This window comes from Cynara cardunculus, assembly GCF_001531365.2.
Source record: "Cynara cardunculus var. scolymus isolate 2C chromosome LG 15, CcrdV1, whole genome shotgun sequence".
In the NCBI taxonomy this organism is placed as follows: domain Eukaryota; kingdom Viridiplantae; phylum Streptophyta; class Magnoliopsida; order Asterales; family Asteraceae; genus Cynara; species Cynara cardunculus.
In genome coordinates this window covers 12498282-12519218 of record NC_037542.1, presented here as the reverse complement: position 1 = coordinate 12519218, position 20937 = coordinate 12498282, and the positions used below count along the sequence as shown (strand labels likewise).

Sequence of the window (20937 nt, the reverse complement as noted above, 5' to 3'; positions counted from 1 at the left end):
TTTTATTTTTAATTAAAAATAAATATAATCGGTAATCCTTTTTAAATCTTTTTTTTAATTTGAAAAACCAGTGACATAATATTTTTTATTTTTAATTAAAATAAATTTAATCAATAATCTTTTTTAAATGTAAGTACTTTTTTGGTATATTTGTTTTATTTTATATAATGTAAGTACTTTTTTGGTTCAAAAAATGTTTAGGGACTTTATCGCTCAAAATATGAATGTTCATTGATTTTTTTTCTCATTATTTTACTATGTTAATTAGTTTTATAGATCATAAAGATGTATATAACAGATTTTATAAAGTCGAAGAAGTTGTTTAACATGTTTTAGAATATCCAAGGACTTATTTGTTCTAAAAATTTTTCCAAAGACTTAATCATTTCAAACACTAATTACAGTTTCTATTTTTAACTAATTACAGTTTTAGTCAACTTTAGTTTTTATTTTTAACTGATTACAGTTTTAGTCATTGTAGTTGCCATTTTCTTTCATTTTTAGTCCTGCAACCAAGAACATAACTCACCTYTCTCTCCATGAGCACTCCAATTATTGGAACTTCATCTCCTTCATCGTCTCCAACCAATGACCCCCACAACACACACACGTATGAAGCTTCAGATCTGATTCAGTGAACGAGATCGGTACATAATCRGGATTACTATTTGGGACCGGTAAACGGGATTACTATTCAGTCGTACGCACATCCTTACGTTGACCATGTTCTGTAATTGCATGTGATTTCAGTATAAAACGACATGTAATTTGRTCATTTCTTGTGTTATCTTAATTTGATCATATTCTCGTATGAACTCTCCTCTATTAATATAATCTAGCATATAAGATTAATGTGTTTTTTAGTTAAGTTGTAATATGAACTTGGAGGTAAGAAGTGAACGCTTATATAAATTACCTTAAACCAGAGATCATCATAAAACGAGGATCAAGGCCCTTTTGGGGTCTAAGAACAACGCTCACTACAAAAAAAAATGGACTTTCACTGTCAAATTTTTCCGTTACAAATCAGTGGCCGATCATCAGCAAATTACGAGCGCTCCTTGCGATGGTCATGATCATGTTATACACTATGTCATCATTAGAAGTCAACATGTTTTTAGAAAGCATGGTTCAGAAAGCCAAGTATGAAGTTCAGAAGGTACGATTCGATGCACTTCACTTCAAACAAAATCCCATATTCAGAAAGTACGAGGAGGAAGGCGATCTTATRTTGGTGGTCATATGATGTATRGCAACAAAGATGAGGGTCACAARTTACGGATAGGGTAGGATGGCGATCAATGCTAATTAAAATGTCGACGATCAAGAATTGGCTACCCAAAATTGCACACTTGAATACGATCAGAAATACAAAGCTCAGTTTCTGCTAAATTTAACGGTTTRGGAACTCTACAATAGCTTTCTTGGGTGCCTAATTATTCTGTAGCCATCTCAACACGAATTCTACGAAATATGATCGACTTTCGGTGCTCTCACATCACCATCCCTCCGTCGATGGTAAGCACCWGCAAGACAAAATGATCATATGTTTAAGTTGACATGCCATGGGTGTGAGAAGGGTATTGAACCACCRCGCAAACTAYATCTTCTWAAAAAAGAAAAAAGTTAATAAGTTATTGTTACCACCACACYAACCATTCTCCTAAGAGGGTGTAATTTTGGAGAGAGAAGGTATATTATACTCCTTTGGTTATTCCCAAAATAAATGTTCACTTTCAAAGTAATAGGTCTACTTTCCAATTCTACCCTTAAATTATAAGATGGAAAATTCATTACTCTCTCTATTATTAAGGGTACAATTGYCATTTACTTGATTAAAGTGTAATAACTACACATTTGTAGAACTATGCATTTTTCATTGCGGACATTTATTTTGAAACGAAAGGAGTATTTGTATTACATGTTTTTCTTCCTGTTGGAGTGTCCTATTAGCTAGACATGTACCATCAAACTTGTATGGACTTTTTGAGAGAAYTCAAAGGATTCGACAAATCCTACACGGTATCAGAGCTGGGGCCTACCACCACTAGGGGCTTGAGACACTCTTTCGCCTCGTTTATTGGGGGCACCGTCTAGCCTTTATTTGAGGGGGCATGTTGGAGTCCCACATTAGCTACACWGGTTTATATATATACACATGTTTGACGGTTTATATATACAGTGGGAGTTTCAAATAAAAAGGCTAAATATCGTGAAAAAGGTTGGAAAAAGTCCATTTGAAGATACATATGTGAACCCATATGAATAATCTGTAATGTCAGTTCACATATGCATCTTCAAATAGGTTTTTTGAAAATTTTCATATGATTCACATAGAAACCTCCTTTCTTACCTTCTCACGGTTATTGACACACACACACACACACCCACACACACACACATATATATATATAGGAAGCTAACATATCTCTATATATAGGCTCTTGTAGATAAATATGGAAAGGGGTTTCCACATAAAAATGGTAAGTTTGCATGTAATTAAGATTTACTCTTTCCGAATATGGTGATATAATGTCAAATCTTGCTAACATGGGACGATTGTTAAATTCAATATTTTCTCGCACATAACCAAAACAATGTAACATATAATGCAAGATTTGGGTGATGTGAGAACCTGTCCAGTTATGTAACTAGCTGCAGGATTGAGAGCCAAGAATTCGACKAGCCCARCAACTTCTTCAGGTTGTCCATACCTTCCTGTACATCAAATTAAAAAGAACCAAGTTACTGTCATTTGTCACAAAAGTCACCAGTTACAAAACTTTGCTTCTCTGTCCTCACAGTTGCATCCCAAACACACAAAAATGTACTCCATGTGCTCAAAATTAATTGTGGAAATGTGACATTTCATGACACATAGTTGCCTTGAAATGTTTGATTATTAATCAAATGCGCAAAAATCTCTCTAAACAAAGACACAATAAAAGAAACTTAGAATCGGAGTAACAATTTTCAAGTAATAAACAAAAATGCAATAATTTGACAACCCAATATGGAAAATGTATTTTTGGGCCAGAGGGAATGTAATAAAATACGAGATAGTGAGGTGGCTGTTTACTTACCGGGTAAGAGGCTCTTAGCCAGTAAGAGATGATGTTCACTACACTTCCGACTGACCGAGGTGCTGACTGAGTCAGCCACCAATATGTCACTGACTGAGTCAGCCACCAATATGTCACTGACTGAGTCAGACAATGCTTACCCAATTTGTTTTTATCCGTAAACCCTTGCTACAATATACTTGGTAATCAACTATTTTCAGTCACCACTAACCCAGTTCAGACCTCTTACCCATACCACACTCTCACATGGTTAGCGCTTACCCAATTTGTGTTGGTAAACGGAAAGTTTCATCATGTTACTTGCCAGGATCATTACATTTAATAAGAAAAAGAAGAAACAAGAGACAGCTACTGATGAAAAGGCAGAAAAGAAATATCTTACCCAACGGGATTTGTGCCAAGATCTTTTTCTCAAAGTCTTCCCCAAGCTTAGAAGTCATATCAGATGCAATAAATCCGGGGGCAATAGCATTAACCTGTAATAGAGTGATAAGCTAAATAGTTCTATGACTAGATCTGGACACAGGAAAAAAAAGAGCACAGCTGCAGAAACTCACATTTATGTTTCTGCTTGAGTATTCCTTTGCCACAGTTTTAGTAAAACCAATTACTCCGGCTTTTGCAGCGCTGTAGTTGGCTTGCCCAACATTGCCAACCAGACCAACAACAGATGCTATATTGATGATTCTTCCCTGATTGAATAACATGGTCAGTAGATTAAACCAACAAACAGTTCCCATGCAGATCCAGGAGAACAAAATACACACCAAGAAAAGCCAAAAAGAAAACAAATTCATTTTTCTGGATTGTTTTTTAGAACAGTGCACAAGTCCCTCAAAAAGCAAAAAATAAGAGACAATATTCTTCCACATTTTTTGGGTATCCGTGAGTGTCCGGGCCAGCTTGTGCTAACCTCAACTTATCCTATGGCCCCCTGCAGTTAATAGTCAGGCAAACCCTTCGGTGGCCTTGAGGGGACTTGAAATGGTGACCTCTGGGGACCAAACCTAAGGTCTTATATTTTCCTTTCAGATGTGTACAAATGTATAGCTAGAAACCACAAGGGTGGTGCCTGATTGGTTTGAGCTTGGCTCCAAAGGTCAAAAAGTACCAGGAGGTCCCAAGTTCAAATCCAAGAAGAAATAAAAATCCCCTTGTGGCCACGGAGGTTCAAATGCGATGACTCCATGCTATCTATAAAGCAGGTGGTCGCCCTGAGTTTAGTCGGCTCGCATAGCGAGTTGTATATCTAGGTTAATAAAATTAATGTATAGCTAGAGATGTCGGATTCTTCAGAATATTTCACCCAACACAACTATACAAGCTGAGAACTGAAAAATAATCACTTATTTATTTTCTACGTTTATGCAAACTTGTTTTCAATGAGCTAAGTTAGAGAGTTCCAGTCTAGGATGCAATCAACTATGGCACAAAAGAAAGAAATGCTATACATTTCAAGCCAGAGGTCTAGACTACTATAGGGAAACAAGATACTAAAAGACACTTGATGAGACTACCTTTTTCTTCTTCATCATAATTTTGGCAGCTGCCTGAAAAGAGAGAAAATTTAGTAAAAACGATACCCGAATATGCCAGTGAACAAATATTTGACAATGTTCAAGAACCAAACCTGTGTGCATAGGAATACACCAGTGAGATTCAAATCAATGACCTCCTGCCATTGAGATGTTTTCATCCTCATCAACAAACCATCCCTTGTAATCCCTGTATCATTGGTTGAGATCAAATTAGAAAATGAATATGTGTTGGTAAGAGAGAAGAAAAGAGAACAGAAGAGACAGGGATGGATTATCTTTGCATTTGGTTAGAAAAGGAAGTGGGGAAAGAGGTCACATATTGTATTCTACCGCTTATGCCCTCATATTATATATATAGTAATTTCTGCAACAATTATACAGATACCTAGCAAATTAGAAAAAAAACAGAGAATATTATTCTTGACTCTTTAGAAGTTGTAGAGCAATTTTGAGGATGTTCATTATACACACGAAAAGACATTTTTCTTATTAAAATTTAAAATATATATAAAGGAATTTAATTGTCAATCTTCGAATAACTTCTTTTCTTCCTAAGATTGTCCGACTTTTTCTTGGTTTTTACATAGTTAATTACTGTCGGGAAATCAAGTAGTTTAAGACTGTTTTATTAACCGCTGTTTTGTTGTATTTCTAAATGAAGGTATAAAGGGAAGAATATTTCTACTTATTTCCCTCTTTTTTTAAAAGATCTATACTCTTTCTGTAACTTCTTTCCTATCAAACATGAGAAAAGAGTGAAACTTAATGTGATTGAACTCTTCCCTCATCTTCATTCCTACCAAACAGAACCTAGAAGTAAGACTGTGATATGGAAGGGGTGGGGGGAACTAGAATTAGGTAACCTGCATTGTTGACCAATACATCAACAGTCCCCCATGCATCAACTGCCTGTAATGAATATAAAGAGTCAACAAAGTTCCAAAGAAGTCTTAAACAAAGAATCAAGATGTGACAGAATTATTGCTCACAGTTTTTATCATAGATGCAACATCTGCTTCTTTTGAAACATCTCCCCCGAATGTAAGTGCTTGACCACCCACGGCCTCAATCTGAAAGGAAACAACCACTTCCATTATATGAAATCATGAGTTATTACAAGAAAACAAGATTGAACTAAGCCATTTACTTTGTTTTTGCCCTAATAGACACCCTTCCCCAGTCCTCATACTTGGTGGCATTCCTTCTACTTAATAACTCAGAGTTCTTGCATACAAATTCAGAAGGCTATAGCAAAATGATAAAGTTATATATCAGACCTCATCTCAGGAATCTGATAAAGAGTTTAATGTACTAGTAAATCAACTAGCAAGTTCAAACCCCTTCATTTAAGTCACTTATGCAAGCACAGGAAGCTACTCAGAGCAGCAAAATAAATCAAAATTCATTGCTCACCACTTCTAACACTGATTTGAAGGTAGGAACACACAAGTTCCAAACACAGATTATCATGTAAAAAATATTAAGGATCTGTTAAAAATTCACCTCTTTACAAACTTCTTCTGCCTCCTTGGACGATCTTGCATAATTAACCAGAACCTGCAAGATTAAGACAAACCCTACCATAAGAAGAGAAAACACAATTTTCTCTGACCCACCACCAAAACATCATGTGTGTAAGGGATTCACATCAACATCTAAATCGAAGTGTGTTAATTCCATCATGCGACCACCAAAACAACTAAATTTTCAGCCTTGTGTAATATCTGGAAGAAGAGACTATTAATAATATACCAATGGAACTATTCGTGAGATCCATTCCTTTGCCATTTGTAGGCATGAGTGGGTGCTCTACATCTTAAGAAGGTAGCTAAGCTGGTCCTCAAGTGGATATGCATTCCATTTGAATCAAAGTAATCATTATACAATATATAGACTACATACATGCTCACTCTAGAAACACATAAGGTGGTGTGCAGGTATTATTAGGCTATATACCATGAAACTGTTTATCATGCAATTGCCGAGACCAGACACATCAGAACGTAATCAATCAAATATGGCATGGTCCCCAGGAATGACAACTATGATGTCAAATTATTATGATAACATGCATTGATAGCACTCTAGGTTCCTTTGTTTATAAACAACAAATCAACTCACACACCCATGTCCCTAAAGATGCTCGAACTCTTAACCAAAAGGTTGTAGAGCTCACTTGCTCGGTACCATTGGCCCAAAGGCTTCTGTTACTTCAAGTTTCTACTTCCATTAGCAGAAGAAATAGAATAAACACTCAGACACACATGATATTAATTGTTAAAAGAAGATCTATATTGCCAAAGAAACCATCAAAGACTCTTTGCAAATGAAATCCGATGTTTTTAAAAATGTCATCGAGAAAGAATAAATGTGTAGAACAAACTATAGAATGCATTTGCAACATGAAATGTACATATTCAGTGTGCAACAAAATTTTCAGCCACGTAAACAAAATTTTCTCTGACCTTACAACCAGCTTTGCCTAAAGCTAGTGCAACTGCCTTGCCAATACCTCTAGAGGCTCCAGTCACAATAACAACAGGAGCTTCCACCTTTTGTGTTGCTTCAACACTTGCTTGTTCAATAGTAGCCACCTGAGCTTTTACACCTGCAAGCCCAATTACAGTGAATAATTCAGCTTTACAAACAATGTATTAGATTATAACATATATATGTGCAAAACAGTTTCAGCAACGTATCACACAAAAGTTGCAAGTCATATAGCAATCAGTGGTATTATTTCTAGAAAAACACATAAACTTGCCTCACTGTAGGAAAATGTTTCATATCCAATTTAATTTCAATGTTTTAAATGAGAAAGGTATTATTTGTACATGCCTTACAAAAACTAGTGACCATTAATTTGATTAATCTCAAACAGCTGATTGGATATGAAACAATTCATACTAATTCGTAAAAGGAACAATAATTTCATCTCATTCTATCCTACAAGGAGAACAAAATCTTCACATAGATTGTGAAAAAAGACAACTAGCTGTGCACTTCTATTAACAATAAGCGTTGAATTTCAGATTCTACACTACAGGAGTGTGATATTCAAAAGAACAAGAAAAGAAATTCATACCAGATGAAGCAAATGACACTCCAGATCGGCATTGCGAATAATTAACGCTACGCCGGAGCTGAACTGAAGACACATTCTTTCCATGAAAAGAAACTCCCCGATGGCCGCATGTAATTCCGGACTTTTCCGAGATTCCGGTGGACTTGAAAGCGACGACAGCCGATCCGGCGAAAGAAGCAGATGCAGCCATGATCGTTCGAAATACAGACACCGAAGAAAGAGAAGCTATGGTAGGAGTCGCCACAAATGAATTGGAAGGAAGAAGGATGGGTTCGTTTTATAAGACGATACCTACCAGAGTGGTTTTCCTCTTGGAAGCTCAGACGATGGCGATATAACCGAAGCTGGAAAACCTTGGAGTGTCACCACATTTTTTCTCTTAAAAAACCCTTCTTTACGGTTTTTCTCTCAACCAAACTCCAAAAAAATGCCCACTTTTATTTAATTTTAAATTGAAAAATTATATCAAAATAAACCAACTTTCACTTGATTTTTATTATGAAAAATCAATTTTTAAAATCGTTATTTTAAAGAACTAATTTGCACTTGATTCCTATTTTGAAAAACCAATTTGTAAAATAATTATAGAAAAATAATTAAAATTCATTTTTTTTCCAAAAATTAATACAATAAAATCTATTTTTCATTTCAAATCTCGTTTTTTTAAATTCATATATCAAATTGACGATTTTAAAAAAAATCCAAAATACCACAATAAAAATTGTTTTTTACTAATGTAATTAAAAAAATCAATTTAATAGGAAAAAAATTAATTGATGTAATAAAAAATAAATATTAAATATCACATTCAAGATTTTTATATCTAACCAATTCATATCAATATTAAAGTTTATATCAAATTTGGCAAATCAAACCAAAAGTTTGATAGAGACCCTTAAATTATCTGTTACCAGTTCAACAGATCAACCAGACCCTTAAATAAATAAAAAGTTTGATAAAGACCCCTAAATGATGATTTTGAAAATTAGTTTCTCAAAATATGAATCAGATGGAAGTTGATTCCATTTTAATGCAATTTTCCTATTTTAGAATGAATAAAAAATAAAACCATTTAATATTTCTTAATTCTGAATTATTCAGACGTTTTTATTTTATTTATTTTTTAAGAGAAAGAGTTAAAAGTTAAAATTTTCAGTAAAAAATTAGGTTCATTTTTAACGGTTTTTTTATTTTGAAGATTATAATGTTATTTATATTATTTAAATATTCAACATAATATATAAAATATTATTTCTCTTTCTTAAATATTTAATTTTAAAGATTTTAATTGATAGGAAGAAATTTAGGGTGTGTTGAAAATCAACCGAAATAATTGAAACCGACTAATCCAATTAGAACCGACCGATCATAATTGGATATCCAATTGTAATTGGATCGACCTGGATTGAAAATTTCAACATCCAATTTGGATCCGTTGGTTCTCGGATGACAGTCCAGAACTGACCAAAACTGAACCCAACCGAACTGACCAACATCCAATTACCCAGTCAATTAAATTATCCAATGATCATCCAATTGCTCATCCAACCATTATCCAACAATCATCCAATTAATTTATTTTCAAATTGCTTAAATCAAAATTTGTTTTATGTGAGGCTTTGAATTTTTAACTTCCTTTGTGTTGGTTTTAACACATATTAAAAGTGATCAATCAATTTGTATCATTGTTGGAGAATTGGATTGGATTAACACACTGGATGGATCTAATCCCAACGGATCATCCATTAGATATCCAATGGATGGAACCGAACCGATCCAATCATCCATTGGATGGAGCCGAACCTAAAAAAACACAATGTGGATGCTCTAAATTACGTTATCCTAGAACAGGGTTGGGACGCCTGATTTAAACACAATGCCTTTGTTGTGAAAGCTCCATCCCCTTTCATCGGGACAATTTAGTAGAGACTATACATATGCTTCTTTACGATCAACTTATGGTTCAAATCTCATAATTGGTGACGTTGAGATCTTCCTCGTTTGAGCTCAATGAACGTGTTTTTGGATACAGATAACATCGTATAATACAAATGTAAGATATATGCACTTCCCAACCAATGTATTTGAATGTCTTGAACACGAAGTTTAAGAACAACCCAATACAAAAAGAATAATTATTCCGTTATGTCGTTCTTGAATTCATTTACAAGGGTTCACAAACGATGCACCAAGTCGAGTTGCTCACTAGATACATCATAAATTCAATATAAAATGAACTTGAACTTGAACTTGATTTCTCCGTGCTACCCCGGATATATGTGGTACTTTTTGCGTATTACAAAATTACAGATCTCACCAAAACCTGCATGAACAGTTGTAAAGTAAGATTATTTGTTGATATGGTGCGTTTCTTTACTCGTCTCCGTATGTCTAACATTCTTATATGCACGATTTTAGAGTTTTATGTCAACCACACCATTTTTCGATGAAAGTTTTAAGAGCATCTCCAATAATCTCCGAAATGAAAAATAATAGAAATTTTGAAGATCTCTTTGATAAAAGTTGTTCTTCAAGTAACGAATTAGTTGTATGTTGTCAGGTTGGAGAGTAAGGGTCATAGAAGGGCAATCACTCATTCTTAAAACCGAAGTTCCTGAGGCTGTTATAGTAATTTCTATACATTCAATGTACTCTACAAATGGACTAAAACATGGTAAAATAAGAATAGAATCCCCAAACCATTCTTCAAAACGGAGAAACCATAAAACCTCTTAATTTAAAGAAATCTCCAGAATTTACCTTTTTGTTCAAGATTTGTTCAAAAGTTTGTCGGAGTATTAAATATATTGTATATTTTAATCCTATAATTACTGCTAAAACATCCAAAATGAAGCATATATTATAATTGAATATAATTTTTTTTTGAAATTTTGACTTTTTCGTTTTCTATTTTGAAGAAATTGTTGAAAAGAAAAGCAAGCATAAATGGATTACATACCATGAAATTAACCAAGATACTTTAGCAAGACTCCATCATTTCCTAGCACGAATCCTTGTTTATCGTTGATGAACCTGCATACGTTGCATAACATGGTCGAGTTACGGAGATAAAGATTCTTGATTGAAAAACGTCAAGAATGGTCTTGTGTAAGATAAGAAACGGCCTATAAACTTACTTTACTGAGTAAAGATTGGCAGCAATATTATCGGCTGCTTTGTCACGACTCCATGACTTCCCGCTATTGGTGGTTTTCAAAAGGACACCACTTCCTCCAGCTGCCCAAGCTTCTTCCTGTATGACCAAATCCCAATTTTAGAACTCACAAGGAGCTCAAGTTTGCAGTCTACCACATCGGCTAGACACATACCCTTATATATATATATATATATATATGGAGAGAGAGAGAGAGAGAGAGAGAAAAGTTTGGTTGCAGACCTGCATCGGGGGACAAAGGAGAGTGTGACACATGTCCCTAGGTATCCACATTTATCATGAATAGTGAAGGTGAACACAGGAGCGGATCCAAAAAAAAAATCTAGGGGGTGCGGAGAAAAAATGTAAAAAATTCATGATTTCAAGGCTGAGAAACCCTTTTAAAAAAGTATATATGTTTTTAATAAATTTGAATCTCGTCCTAAAAATAGTTTTAAAAAAGAGTTGAAAAGCATGAGTGACCTAAACAACATAATTATGTCTAGATTTATACGGAAAAAAATACAAGATGTGTTTAGATAACCATATAAATAAGAAAAGCCCTTTGAAAATACATGAACGTTATCGTGAAAAATTAGTGTATTAGATAAAGTAACGTATTTTAGAACCTTTAGAAGACTTGACATTTATAAAGGAAGAAAAAGAAGAATATGGTAAGAATAAATAAAATTTCAAGTAGGTAATTGAGGTTTGGGACTATATCAAATTTTATTTTTGAAGTTTGAGCAGGAGCCAATGCCCCTTCTGGCTACAAGGTGGCTCCACCCTTGGGTGAAAATTCATGAACTATTCATGATGAAATGATACACCATTCATGATCCATGATAAATGATTCATCATTCATGATGAATAAACCACGAATGTATGGAACACATGGCGAGCTCTCCTTTGTCACCGGTTCACAACCTAAAACAGGTTTGCAACCGAACCCGCCCCTATATAATGTGTGTGTGTGTGTCTATATATATATATATAATATGTATTTCTATAGAGGAGGTTTCAAATAAACCCATTGAATTCTTACAACCAATACAAATCAATCTTGACCGCCCATCTAGTATAATGAATAGATGGTTCATAAATATTTCAATTGTTTCCTAATCTAAAGCAATGATCATAATGAATGAACTCTATCATCTTCCATAATTATCTCAGTTATTTCCTAAAATAAGTGTTGATCATGGTTTTTATTGGTTGTAAGAATTCAACGGGTTGTATTTTAAACCTCCCCTCTCTCTCTCTATACACACACACACACGTATATGTAAGAACCTTCCCCCCCCCCTTCTCTGTGTGTGTTTGTATAAGGGCTCTTTTTGAGAAAAGATTCAAAGGGGTTCCATATATCCTCATAGTTGTTACTTGTTAGATGCTATGCGCAAGTATCATGATGGTCTAGGATGAAGGGACTCGAGAAAAGGTTAATATCCTCTATAACTGGTGATTCACCTGGACTTGGTGCCTCCTGAAGCCTCAGGTCTGGGGTTAGAATAATTAAACCAAACTAAACAAACTCAGTATATCCCACTAGAAGTAGGGACTGGGAAGGATAGAATGTACACATAGACCTTACCTCTACCCAAGGAATAGAGAGCCTATATCCGTAAAGATCCTCAGCTAGCAAAACATAGTAACAGGAAACACGTGTGGCCAAGGGTTCGAACGGCGTTGCTAAAGTCTTAGGGACTATAGCCGAGGGCCAGAAGCCCTGAAATTCGCTTGGGACTTTGGTTTTTGGGGGGGGGGGGGGGGGTGGACCCTGTGGATCAGTTATCTGGAAGTTGGTACTCAAGCCAGGAGTACCATGTGTGCAAACCAAGTAATAATTAATACAAAATGGATATTACCTGTGATCTGTAACCAACATCAAGAATGCCAAAACCACGACTCTGTACTGGAATTTCTTCAAACTCCTCTGTTATCTGGGGGATGAAAGTTCAGATGATTAAACAAAATGTCAACAAAATAGAGTAGAATTATATCAGATCACTTGGAAGAGGAAGGTAACACCCAAAAAGGCATTGAGCAACAAACAAAAAGCTTTTGAATTAGTGCCGTATTTTGATTTTATGACAATTTGGCAAAGAAAACAACTCATTCTCACATGTACTACTTTCTACTAATCTCCATGTTGGCAAACATAGTTGACTTGAAAACTTTGAAACCCTCCTCCCTTTGGGGTAGCTCAACTGGTAAGACCTTGGATTTGCTCCCCAGTGGTTCACCAGTTCGAGTCCCTCCATCTGAGGTTTTCCTTGCTGTTAACTTTAGGGTCCCATGGACCCAGAGATCCTCAACTACATGCATGAGGCTTGTTTTGATCCCTCTGTTGCTTTACTAGCACGCATGAAAAGAAAACTTATATGTATAAAAATTGTGAACAAGTGTTGAACTTTTACTTACCCCTGTGCCTTTGCTGAGATAAAGACCCCCACCACGTACAAGAAGCCATAGTCCACCATCCGCTCTCCAACCCATGTTTTGGATTCTTCTTGCAACTGCCCTATTATGGGGTTGCCAGTATGGCTACAATTGTACAAATTTATGGCAGGTGGATAAGTAATGATGATTATCCAAGATTTCCATGCATAAGTAACCAATTGACCATTTCACACATAAACATGAAGGAATACCGACAGCACAAAAAACATGTGCAAAGTGGTCGTTTAAGTATATGTTGAACAAATGCACATAAAATATGAAAAATGACTGATTTTCAAGTCATAATGGCTTGAGCTCTCTGTTACCTACATACAATGTAGTTCGCTCTTTTGTATTTCAGAAACTAGGAACTTATGCAATTGTGAAGCTCAACCAAATACATAACTGAGGCAAGAAAACAGGGCCATAAAGGCTTCATATTGTTCAATTTGTAGCATAGTTCGATTGGTTGAGCAACTAACAACAATGTAAATGACAGAAACCAAGTAATGTTACTTCAGAATCTTTAACTACTAACAGAACAATAAATCAGGACTCTTATATCTATACAGATAACGTTAAGAATGGGTTTTCAGACTCCAAATCATGAGCAAATTCATAGAACATATTTACCTTGTTATATATGTATGCATGTCTTTATTGAAAATTAGATAATCGTAATGAAATGTGAGAAATTGCAGAAAAAAGACTTTCCAATTTGGCAGATGCTTCCCATAAGTTTGGTTAAAATCATGAACTGAGAAAATAAATAAGATGGGATATATCAGAGAACAGTGTAGAACAAAGAGAGGCCACTAAGATAAATCCCTCATTATTTGCTAAATATTGGGCTTATGTTGATCAAGGTTTGTTCAAAATATGTTATTTTAAACCATTTAAGTTCATTTCCATGGCAGCTACAGAATAATTTTCATCTTATCAACAGCGGGCCTCCTAGATTTCTAATGCAATATGGCATGTACGATGTTACATACAGGAGTATCAATTATAGTGTTATTCCTCTAACCCAAGAGACGTCATTGAAGGTGAAGCATGCGAACCACAAGGGTTGTGGCGTAGTGGTTGAGGTCCTGGGAGATGTGGTGGAATAACTCATCTACCCAGGGTTCGATTCCAGACGTACACAACAATTGTGGCCACTGAGTTTATGAGGGCTGATTTCTTGCGGTCACAATTTGCTGGGATTAGTTTAGGCATAGCCTGGGACACCCTTCCACTTCCAAAAAAAGGTGAAGCATGCGTGTATTAATACCTTCATAGCAATAGGTAGGAATTATTTAGTGGTAAGGTCACTTGCTTGAGTCCCTACAAATCAATATATTAATTCCATCAGTTCCCTAATGCACACAAATATATAAACGGACCTCTGGTTGGAAACTCGTTAGGGTAGAGGTTAGGTTTGTGTACACCCCAAGACACCCAACATCCAAATAGGATTTGCTGGGCATGTTTGGTTTGGTTTGGTACCACTGGTTGGAAACTCTATATGCGATAATTTGTTTGTTCTCTTTTTCTTTCTCTCTACTGTCATTTGTAATTATCACGTATGCTGCAAATATAATATACTCTTCAAAATTTATGCTCATTATACACCTCCTCTTTCCCAGGGTCAGACTACTAGATCAGTTAACGCTTGAGAAAACATCTATTTTACTATTACTCTATAGCATGGTAATGGTAAATTGATTTTGACAACTCTTTAATGGTGTTATTGTCATCAAAACACGAAATACTTATGGAAAATCAACATCAAAAAGGTCCTTACCTGTCCTGGTTCCCAAGTTAGGTAGAAATTACCACGACTGGAAACAGCAACATAATTTCCTTCCGGGGAGCGATTCACGGTATTGAAGGTGCCGGTATAGTAGCTAGCACCACTAATACCACTAGAAACTGTTCTGCAATTGATATAGAGTATTGTAACTGTTAGTTTGTACAAAAATCTACGGACAAAACTATTCTCTATTGAATGGCTAAAAATGTAATAATCATATTAATCAAGGGTGGACTAAAGACAAATAAAATCAAAAGCAGTAATGTCTTCCACTCAAAGCAATCACTTATAAAAAGTCTTCTGTCCCAACTTTGTTACCACCATTATAAACACTACATAGTTCAAAAAACTTCAGAATTGATTTATCTTTTCCAAAATACCGTCTACATACTTCTGCTGTGGTAGCAGGATATAACTCAGTCTTTCTCCTTCTCATCTTAAAATTTCTTAATTATTCTTGCAATGCATCCAAATTTAGCATTTGCCCATTTTGATTTTGTTCTACTTAATGGTAAATAGTCCATGGTCGCATAGGATTTCGTCTATAGCACCCTAGAGGATTATGAAACAGTACATAATGGGGATTCAATAGTTCACCTATTAAGAGTGGCTGAAACAGTTTCTTGTACTGCTGCCCTCCAGTTGTAACCTCTGTTTGCTGTAATATATATTGCACCTTCATCAGTTACCATCTCTGCACTCTTTTCTCCTGTTGCCTTTATGTACACCTGCAAATTTATGCGAAGAATGTAGACTTAGCTTCTACGAAATTTTTTAACTGATCGACACAGGAAAATAGGACAATTTTATAAAACAATAAAATATAAACAGATTGCCATCATGCTTTAGGATCAAAATTAACAGGGGAGAGTAACAAGTTCATATACAACAACATAGATGCCAGTGGTTGGCAACCCCTTCTTTGTTGTGTAAAGACCAGTCAGCATCTAACCATCTGGTAGTCACAGTTGGGGTGCGTTCGGTGTGCCGACAGGCCGGACTGGATGGGAGAAAGTGAGGTAGGCAAGTGAAAGAATTATGGAAGGTTTTAAGGTCCCTTTAAACTGACATGGGTAGTTTAATAATTTACTAATCTTGTCTCATCTTCCTGATTCTTGTTCCACCTATTTCGGTGGGACAAAAAAATGCATCTTTGCCCCACTTGGTCTCGTCTTGTCCTGGTATAAGAGCCAAACCTGGGACAACAAGTTTTTGTTTATTCACCAAAATGCCATTGGCCAAATCTTACCCGGTAACCCCACTTTCCTATAGGTCAGAGGTTCAAGTCTCACCAAAGGTGAGAAGTGCGTGCGAGTTTAATTTGCCATATATAAATATATATACTGCAAAAAAACAGTTTTTGTTATGTCCTGTCCTGGCCCACGTACTAAATACACCCTTACAGCTATATATATACAAGTTTAAGCTTTAAATAACTTTGTAACTTAGCATGGTATCAGAACTACGGCTTCAGAAGGTCATGTCCTCATGGGTTCTAGTCTTCCAAAAGAATGACAAGGGTGCACAAAGACTCCTCGTCGTTGTCAGGGTTAGCGAAGAACAACGTTATCAGTTGCTCCAGGATCAAGTTTTCCAGCTCGATGGAATACACATTTATGCGTGTATGTGTGCACTAATGATATGCTTATAAAGTTACATGTGATGACTGCATGTAACAGTGAGTGGACTAACTTAGGCATTACCATGTCCCCTGGGAGTTCAGCACTTAATGGTATACGCTCCCAACTATCTCCCGAGTCTGATGTATGTAACAGAATTGCTGGTTTTCCAACAATCCACCCTTCTTTTCCCTTGAAACTGATGGCATTAAACCTGTAATTAAAATCTTCATCTTCAGCTGAAGATATTGAGCGGGAAATCCATGTGTTGCCCCCGTCTTTAGTCTCTAAAAGAGTTTGTCTTGTCCCCAACAGAAAACCTACCAAAACCCACCATCCAAATGTTCCATAAAATCATATCAAAAAATTCAATAGGAGAGAAGAAATCAAAACTTTGAGAAAACAAATCACATACACACACACACACTATACATACATACACATAGTGTATATAAGAATCACACCCAATATACTACCCTTTCCTGAGCTTCATATTGCCGCAAATAGAACCGAGAAATATAATTCAACCAATATAATTATATCATCTATATATAATTGAACGAAAATGTGAAATGCTATTACTAATAATATTCGTTCAAGAAATTTTCAAATTATGAATCTGCAAATCCAAAGCCATATATTTTTCTTCTGTGAAATTGCTTATTTGATCAGTTTCATATGACTAGTGACTACATCTCTAATTTGCCAACTTTGACTTGTAACAATCCAATTCTTATTGAAGAACTAGAGATCCATCAGTTTTCTCCATTCGTTTTCTATCCGGCAGTTCCATTTTGTGAATTCCATTTCCATCAAAGTTGAAATTAAACCACAATGTGAAGATGGATATAACTAAAGTAAAAGTAAGTGTGTGTGTGTGTGTGAGAGAGAGAGAGAGAAGAGACCGTGAGAAGGATCATCAGGGACAAAAGCGATGTCTAGAAGAACGACGCCAGGATCAATTGGAAGGAGAACTCTTTCCCATTCAGAAAGCGCATCAGCTTTAGCAATGGATAATGAGCTATCCAATCCAATAATTGGCGCAAGTGAAAGCGCAACACTGGCAGCAGCGGTGTCGGCAATGAAGTCCCGACGGTTCAGCCCAGAAGCTCTAATGGTGGACAAGCTCCGTGGATGTTGTTGGAAGTTTCGAGAATGGCAAAAAGCAGCACCGTTGGGGGCAGGATGACGATGATTGAACAAAGAATTGAGAAGAGACGAAGGCTTTATCGCTGTAATTGGATTTGAACAATCACTTAGCAGTTTAGCAGCCACCATTTTCGTTGTGCTCCAAGCTCTCTCTCTCTCTTCCTCTCCTCACTCCCCGCCTTCTTATCCAAAATCCGGAAACCACCTTCGCGGGAGTGATTGTGAGTGGATAGAGTGATTCAAACGAGACCATTTACAAGCAGATCATGAAGCATAATGTCAACAATGGGGATGTAGCTCAGATGGTAGAGCGCTCGCTTAGCATGCGAGAGGTACGGGGATCGATACCCCGCATCTCCATTTTCTTTCAAATGTTTACTATTTTTCCTTTTTAGTCCTTATATAATATAACTATTTTCATTTTTGGTCCAAAACTTTGGTCAATATACATCCTTTAATTTTATTATTAACAACGCAAATATATGACCACCTATAAATAAGGTAAGGTTGTTGCAAGCATTAAAATGATGTCGTTTTGCTTATCTATACTATATTATAAAGCATTTGACAAAAACTCTTAAAAATCATTTTTATGCGTAAAGTACCGTTTAATAATGGATATTACTTAAAACTCAATATTGCAAGTAGATTGTGCGTAAGTACAACTTATTAAAGCTTCATATCTGAATTTGTGTAACTAACTGCAGATAAAAATAATGAAATACATGATAAACATATCATTTTAAATATAAAAGATCTAAAATATAATGAGGATAATCATCGAGTTTTAACATAATATTTAATTATTATCTTTATAAAATTATTAAATCAAAAATAAATTATTTCGTTATTAAACTTAAATTAAATTATAATTAAAAAAAATTAAAGAAATTACATAAAAATTAGAACTTTTAAATAGTTGATTTGATATTAACATTGATATAAATTTTTTTTCAAATTTTTATAATATCTTCAAATTTACATTTTATTCAAAAATAAAATCATTATTGCTTTCTTAAAAACATATAAAATCGTATTATAACATCGACGGAGACAAACAAATAATAAAATAAAACATTATAATCGAGATGTGAGTATTAAACCGTATATCTTCTCCCTAACCGACAAATTGAAATCCATTCTAATCCTAACCTACATCCGCTTTGTGCGCCCCCTCTCCCCCCTGAAATCCATTCTCTAACTCTCTTGATCAACGAACTCAAGCAGCACCCTGAAATATATCCCCACATTCAAATGTTGATTGATTGGATTAAGAATCAATATAATGGATGATCATCGTTCACTCACTCCTAATCTGCCATCTTTGTTTTGTTGCATCTATTCATCAGGAATTAATGCTGACTGGTTCACGTAGCAGAGCATTTTTTGTAATTCCAGTTCCATACTTCTTAGTTGTCAGTAATATATTTCGAAGGGACTTAGAGGTGTAAGTTTTTCTAGAACCTTGTACACACCATCAAGTGAAAATACGTTGTCTTTTTTATTTGGATGAAGTGTGATAACCATTTGGCTATCCGATAGCTTTCCGTGGATTGTTTGTCATTGGATGAAGTGTGAATAAAGCTCGTAATTAAAGCTAATAAAGTGTAACCAAAGAAATCATTTAAAGAAGAAATGTCAGAGTCAACAATGTTATTGGAGATGGCGTTAAAGATGCGTTTGGTACGTAGAAGAGGGTGGGATAGGACAAGACAAAACACACTTGTTCCATGTTTGGCGTGGAACTAACTTGGACAAATGTGGAACTAAGTGGAATAAGACCTAATGTACCATTATACCCCTCGCCCCTAATACGTGCGACGATTTTCCACACCTCTCATCGATTGCCTCTTTCATGTCGTTCTGAAATCAAAGATCGTCTCAAGTGTGCCAGTTGGTTTCTCCTAAATCTGTAAACGATCGATTTCTCAAGTTTGCTAATCGATCAATGTTGTTTTCTCTATAAACCCCTAGATCAATCGATTTTCTGTAAACTGTGATTTCGTCTACATCGGTCGACTGGTGGGTAGTTTCCGATTTTTGTCAACCAGAAAATCAACTTCCTTTCTTATAAACCGATAGCATTTTGGGTATACATTTAATTATTAGACCACCTTTCTTTTATAAACTGATCTTTTTAAATATTATTTTGTTGATTTTCATTTAGATTAATTATTTAGTTAAAGAAACACTAAACAGTTCATTAAGGGTAAATTGGTCGTTTAACCTATCATGTCTTGTTCTTTCCAGGTTTGTCATGTCTTATCAGACGCTGAACAGTTGTCCTGCTATGTTATGTCCTACTTACGTACCAAACACACCCTAAAGACATGCTTTACGTAAGTTGCTAAAGGTAATATTCAAATAAGGGTTTAAAATGCATTATAAAGTGGTTTTTAACACAAGATATATGTTATTCATAGTTATTTATAGAATCAATTTGCATTCTACCCATTCCCACATTCTAGGAAAGATGGACTCAACGATGTATTTTATTTGGTAAAAACATCTTTATGCTGTGATTTTTTGCTTACGTTTGATCATATTTCACATTCCGCAGCATTACGTTTGTTCATTTTTATATATTTTGATTAAAGGTTTAATACATTAAAATGTTTATTGTTATTATTATTATTATTATTATATAATGGTTTTAGTGTATGGTTGAAGTTGATCTTTTTAAAGTCTTCAATAGACCTACCTTTTTTAATATTATCTTAATGATCTTAGAAAATTATATATGTTTTTTTATAATTAAATATATTGAATAATAATTAAAAAATTGACAATATAAAAATGATTGATATGATTAATAATAAATTTCCGGTAAAAAAAAGAAAATATTTTAAATAATTAATATTAATGTATAATATATAATTAAAATTAATTAATATTTTCAACCAATACTAATTACTATTAATCAAAATTAGCAATAAATAAATTTTATTTTTATTTATTCATAATTAATATTTTGTTTATAATTAACTAGAAGCGTACTCGCGCAATGCAGCGAGATACATCGTGATTTTAATATTTCATTTTATTATTTATCTCAGTCGATGTTATAATATG

General features: G+C 34.9%; 2 protein-coding genes and 1 non-coding gene across 3 annotated transcripts; 1 reads left to right on the top strand and 2 right to left on the bottom strand.

Annotated features, from left to right (window-relative positions):
• Positions 1–1305: 1305 nt before the first annotated feature.
• On the bottom strand, positions 1306–8082 carry LOC112527801 (3-oxoacyl-[acyl-carrier-protein] reductase 4-like). The gene is made up of 11 exons (XM_025138609.1): positions 7707–8082; positions 7087–7229; positions 6125–6178; positions 5611–5691; positions 5485–5530; positions 4714–4808; positions 4601–4633; positions 3641–3775; positions 3466–3559; positions 2637–2718; positions 1306–1527 (listed from the first exon to the last, which is right to left on the bottom strand). The coding sequence occupies exons 1-11, from the start codon at positions 7894–7896 to the stop codon at positions 1494–1496; spliced, it is 987 nt and encodes a 328-aa protein (XP_024994377.1). The 5' UTR covers positions 7897–8082; the 3' UTR covers positions 1306–1493.
• A 1688-nt stretch (positions 8083–9770) lies between these two features.
• On the bottom strand, positions 9771–18052 carry LOC112528185 (photosystem II stability/assembly factor HCF136, chloroplastic). The gene is made up of 9 exons (XM_025139150.1): positions 17622–18052; positions 16801–17036; positions 15695–15825; positions 15089–15221; positions 13285–13407; positions 12729–12803; positions 10844–10959; positions 10666–10739; positions 9771–10029 (listed from the first exon to the last, which is right to left on the bottom strand). Exons 1-8 carry the CDS (start codon positions 17992–17994, stop codon positions 10673–10675), a joined length of 1254 nt encoding a protein of 417 aa, XP_024994918.1. The 5' UTR covers positions 17995–18052; the 3' UTR covers positions 9771–10029; positions 10666–10672.
• Positions 18053–18152: 100 nt separating this feature from the next.
• On the top strand, positions 18153–18225 carry TRNAA-AGC. Its single transcript has one exon. It is a non-coding gene; the product is annotated as a tRNA-Ala (tRNA).
• The last annotated feature ends 2712 nt before the right edge of the window (positions 18226–20937 follow it).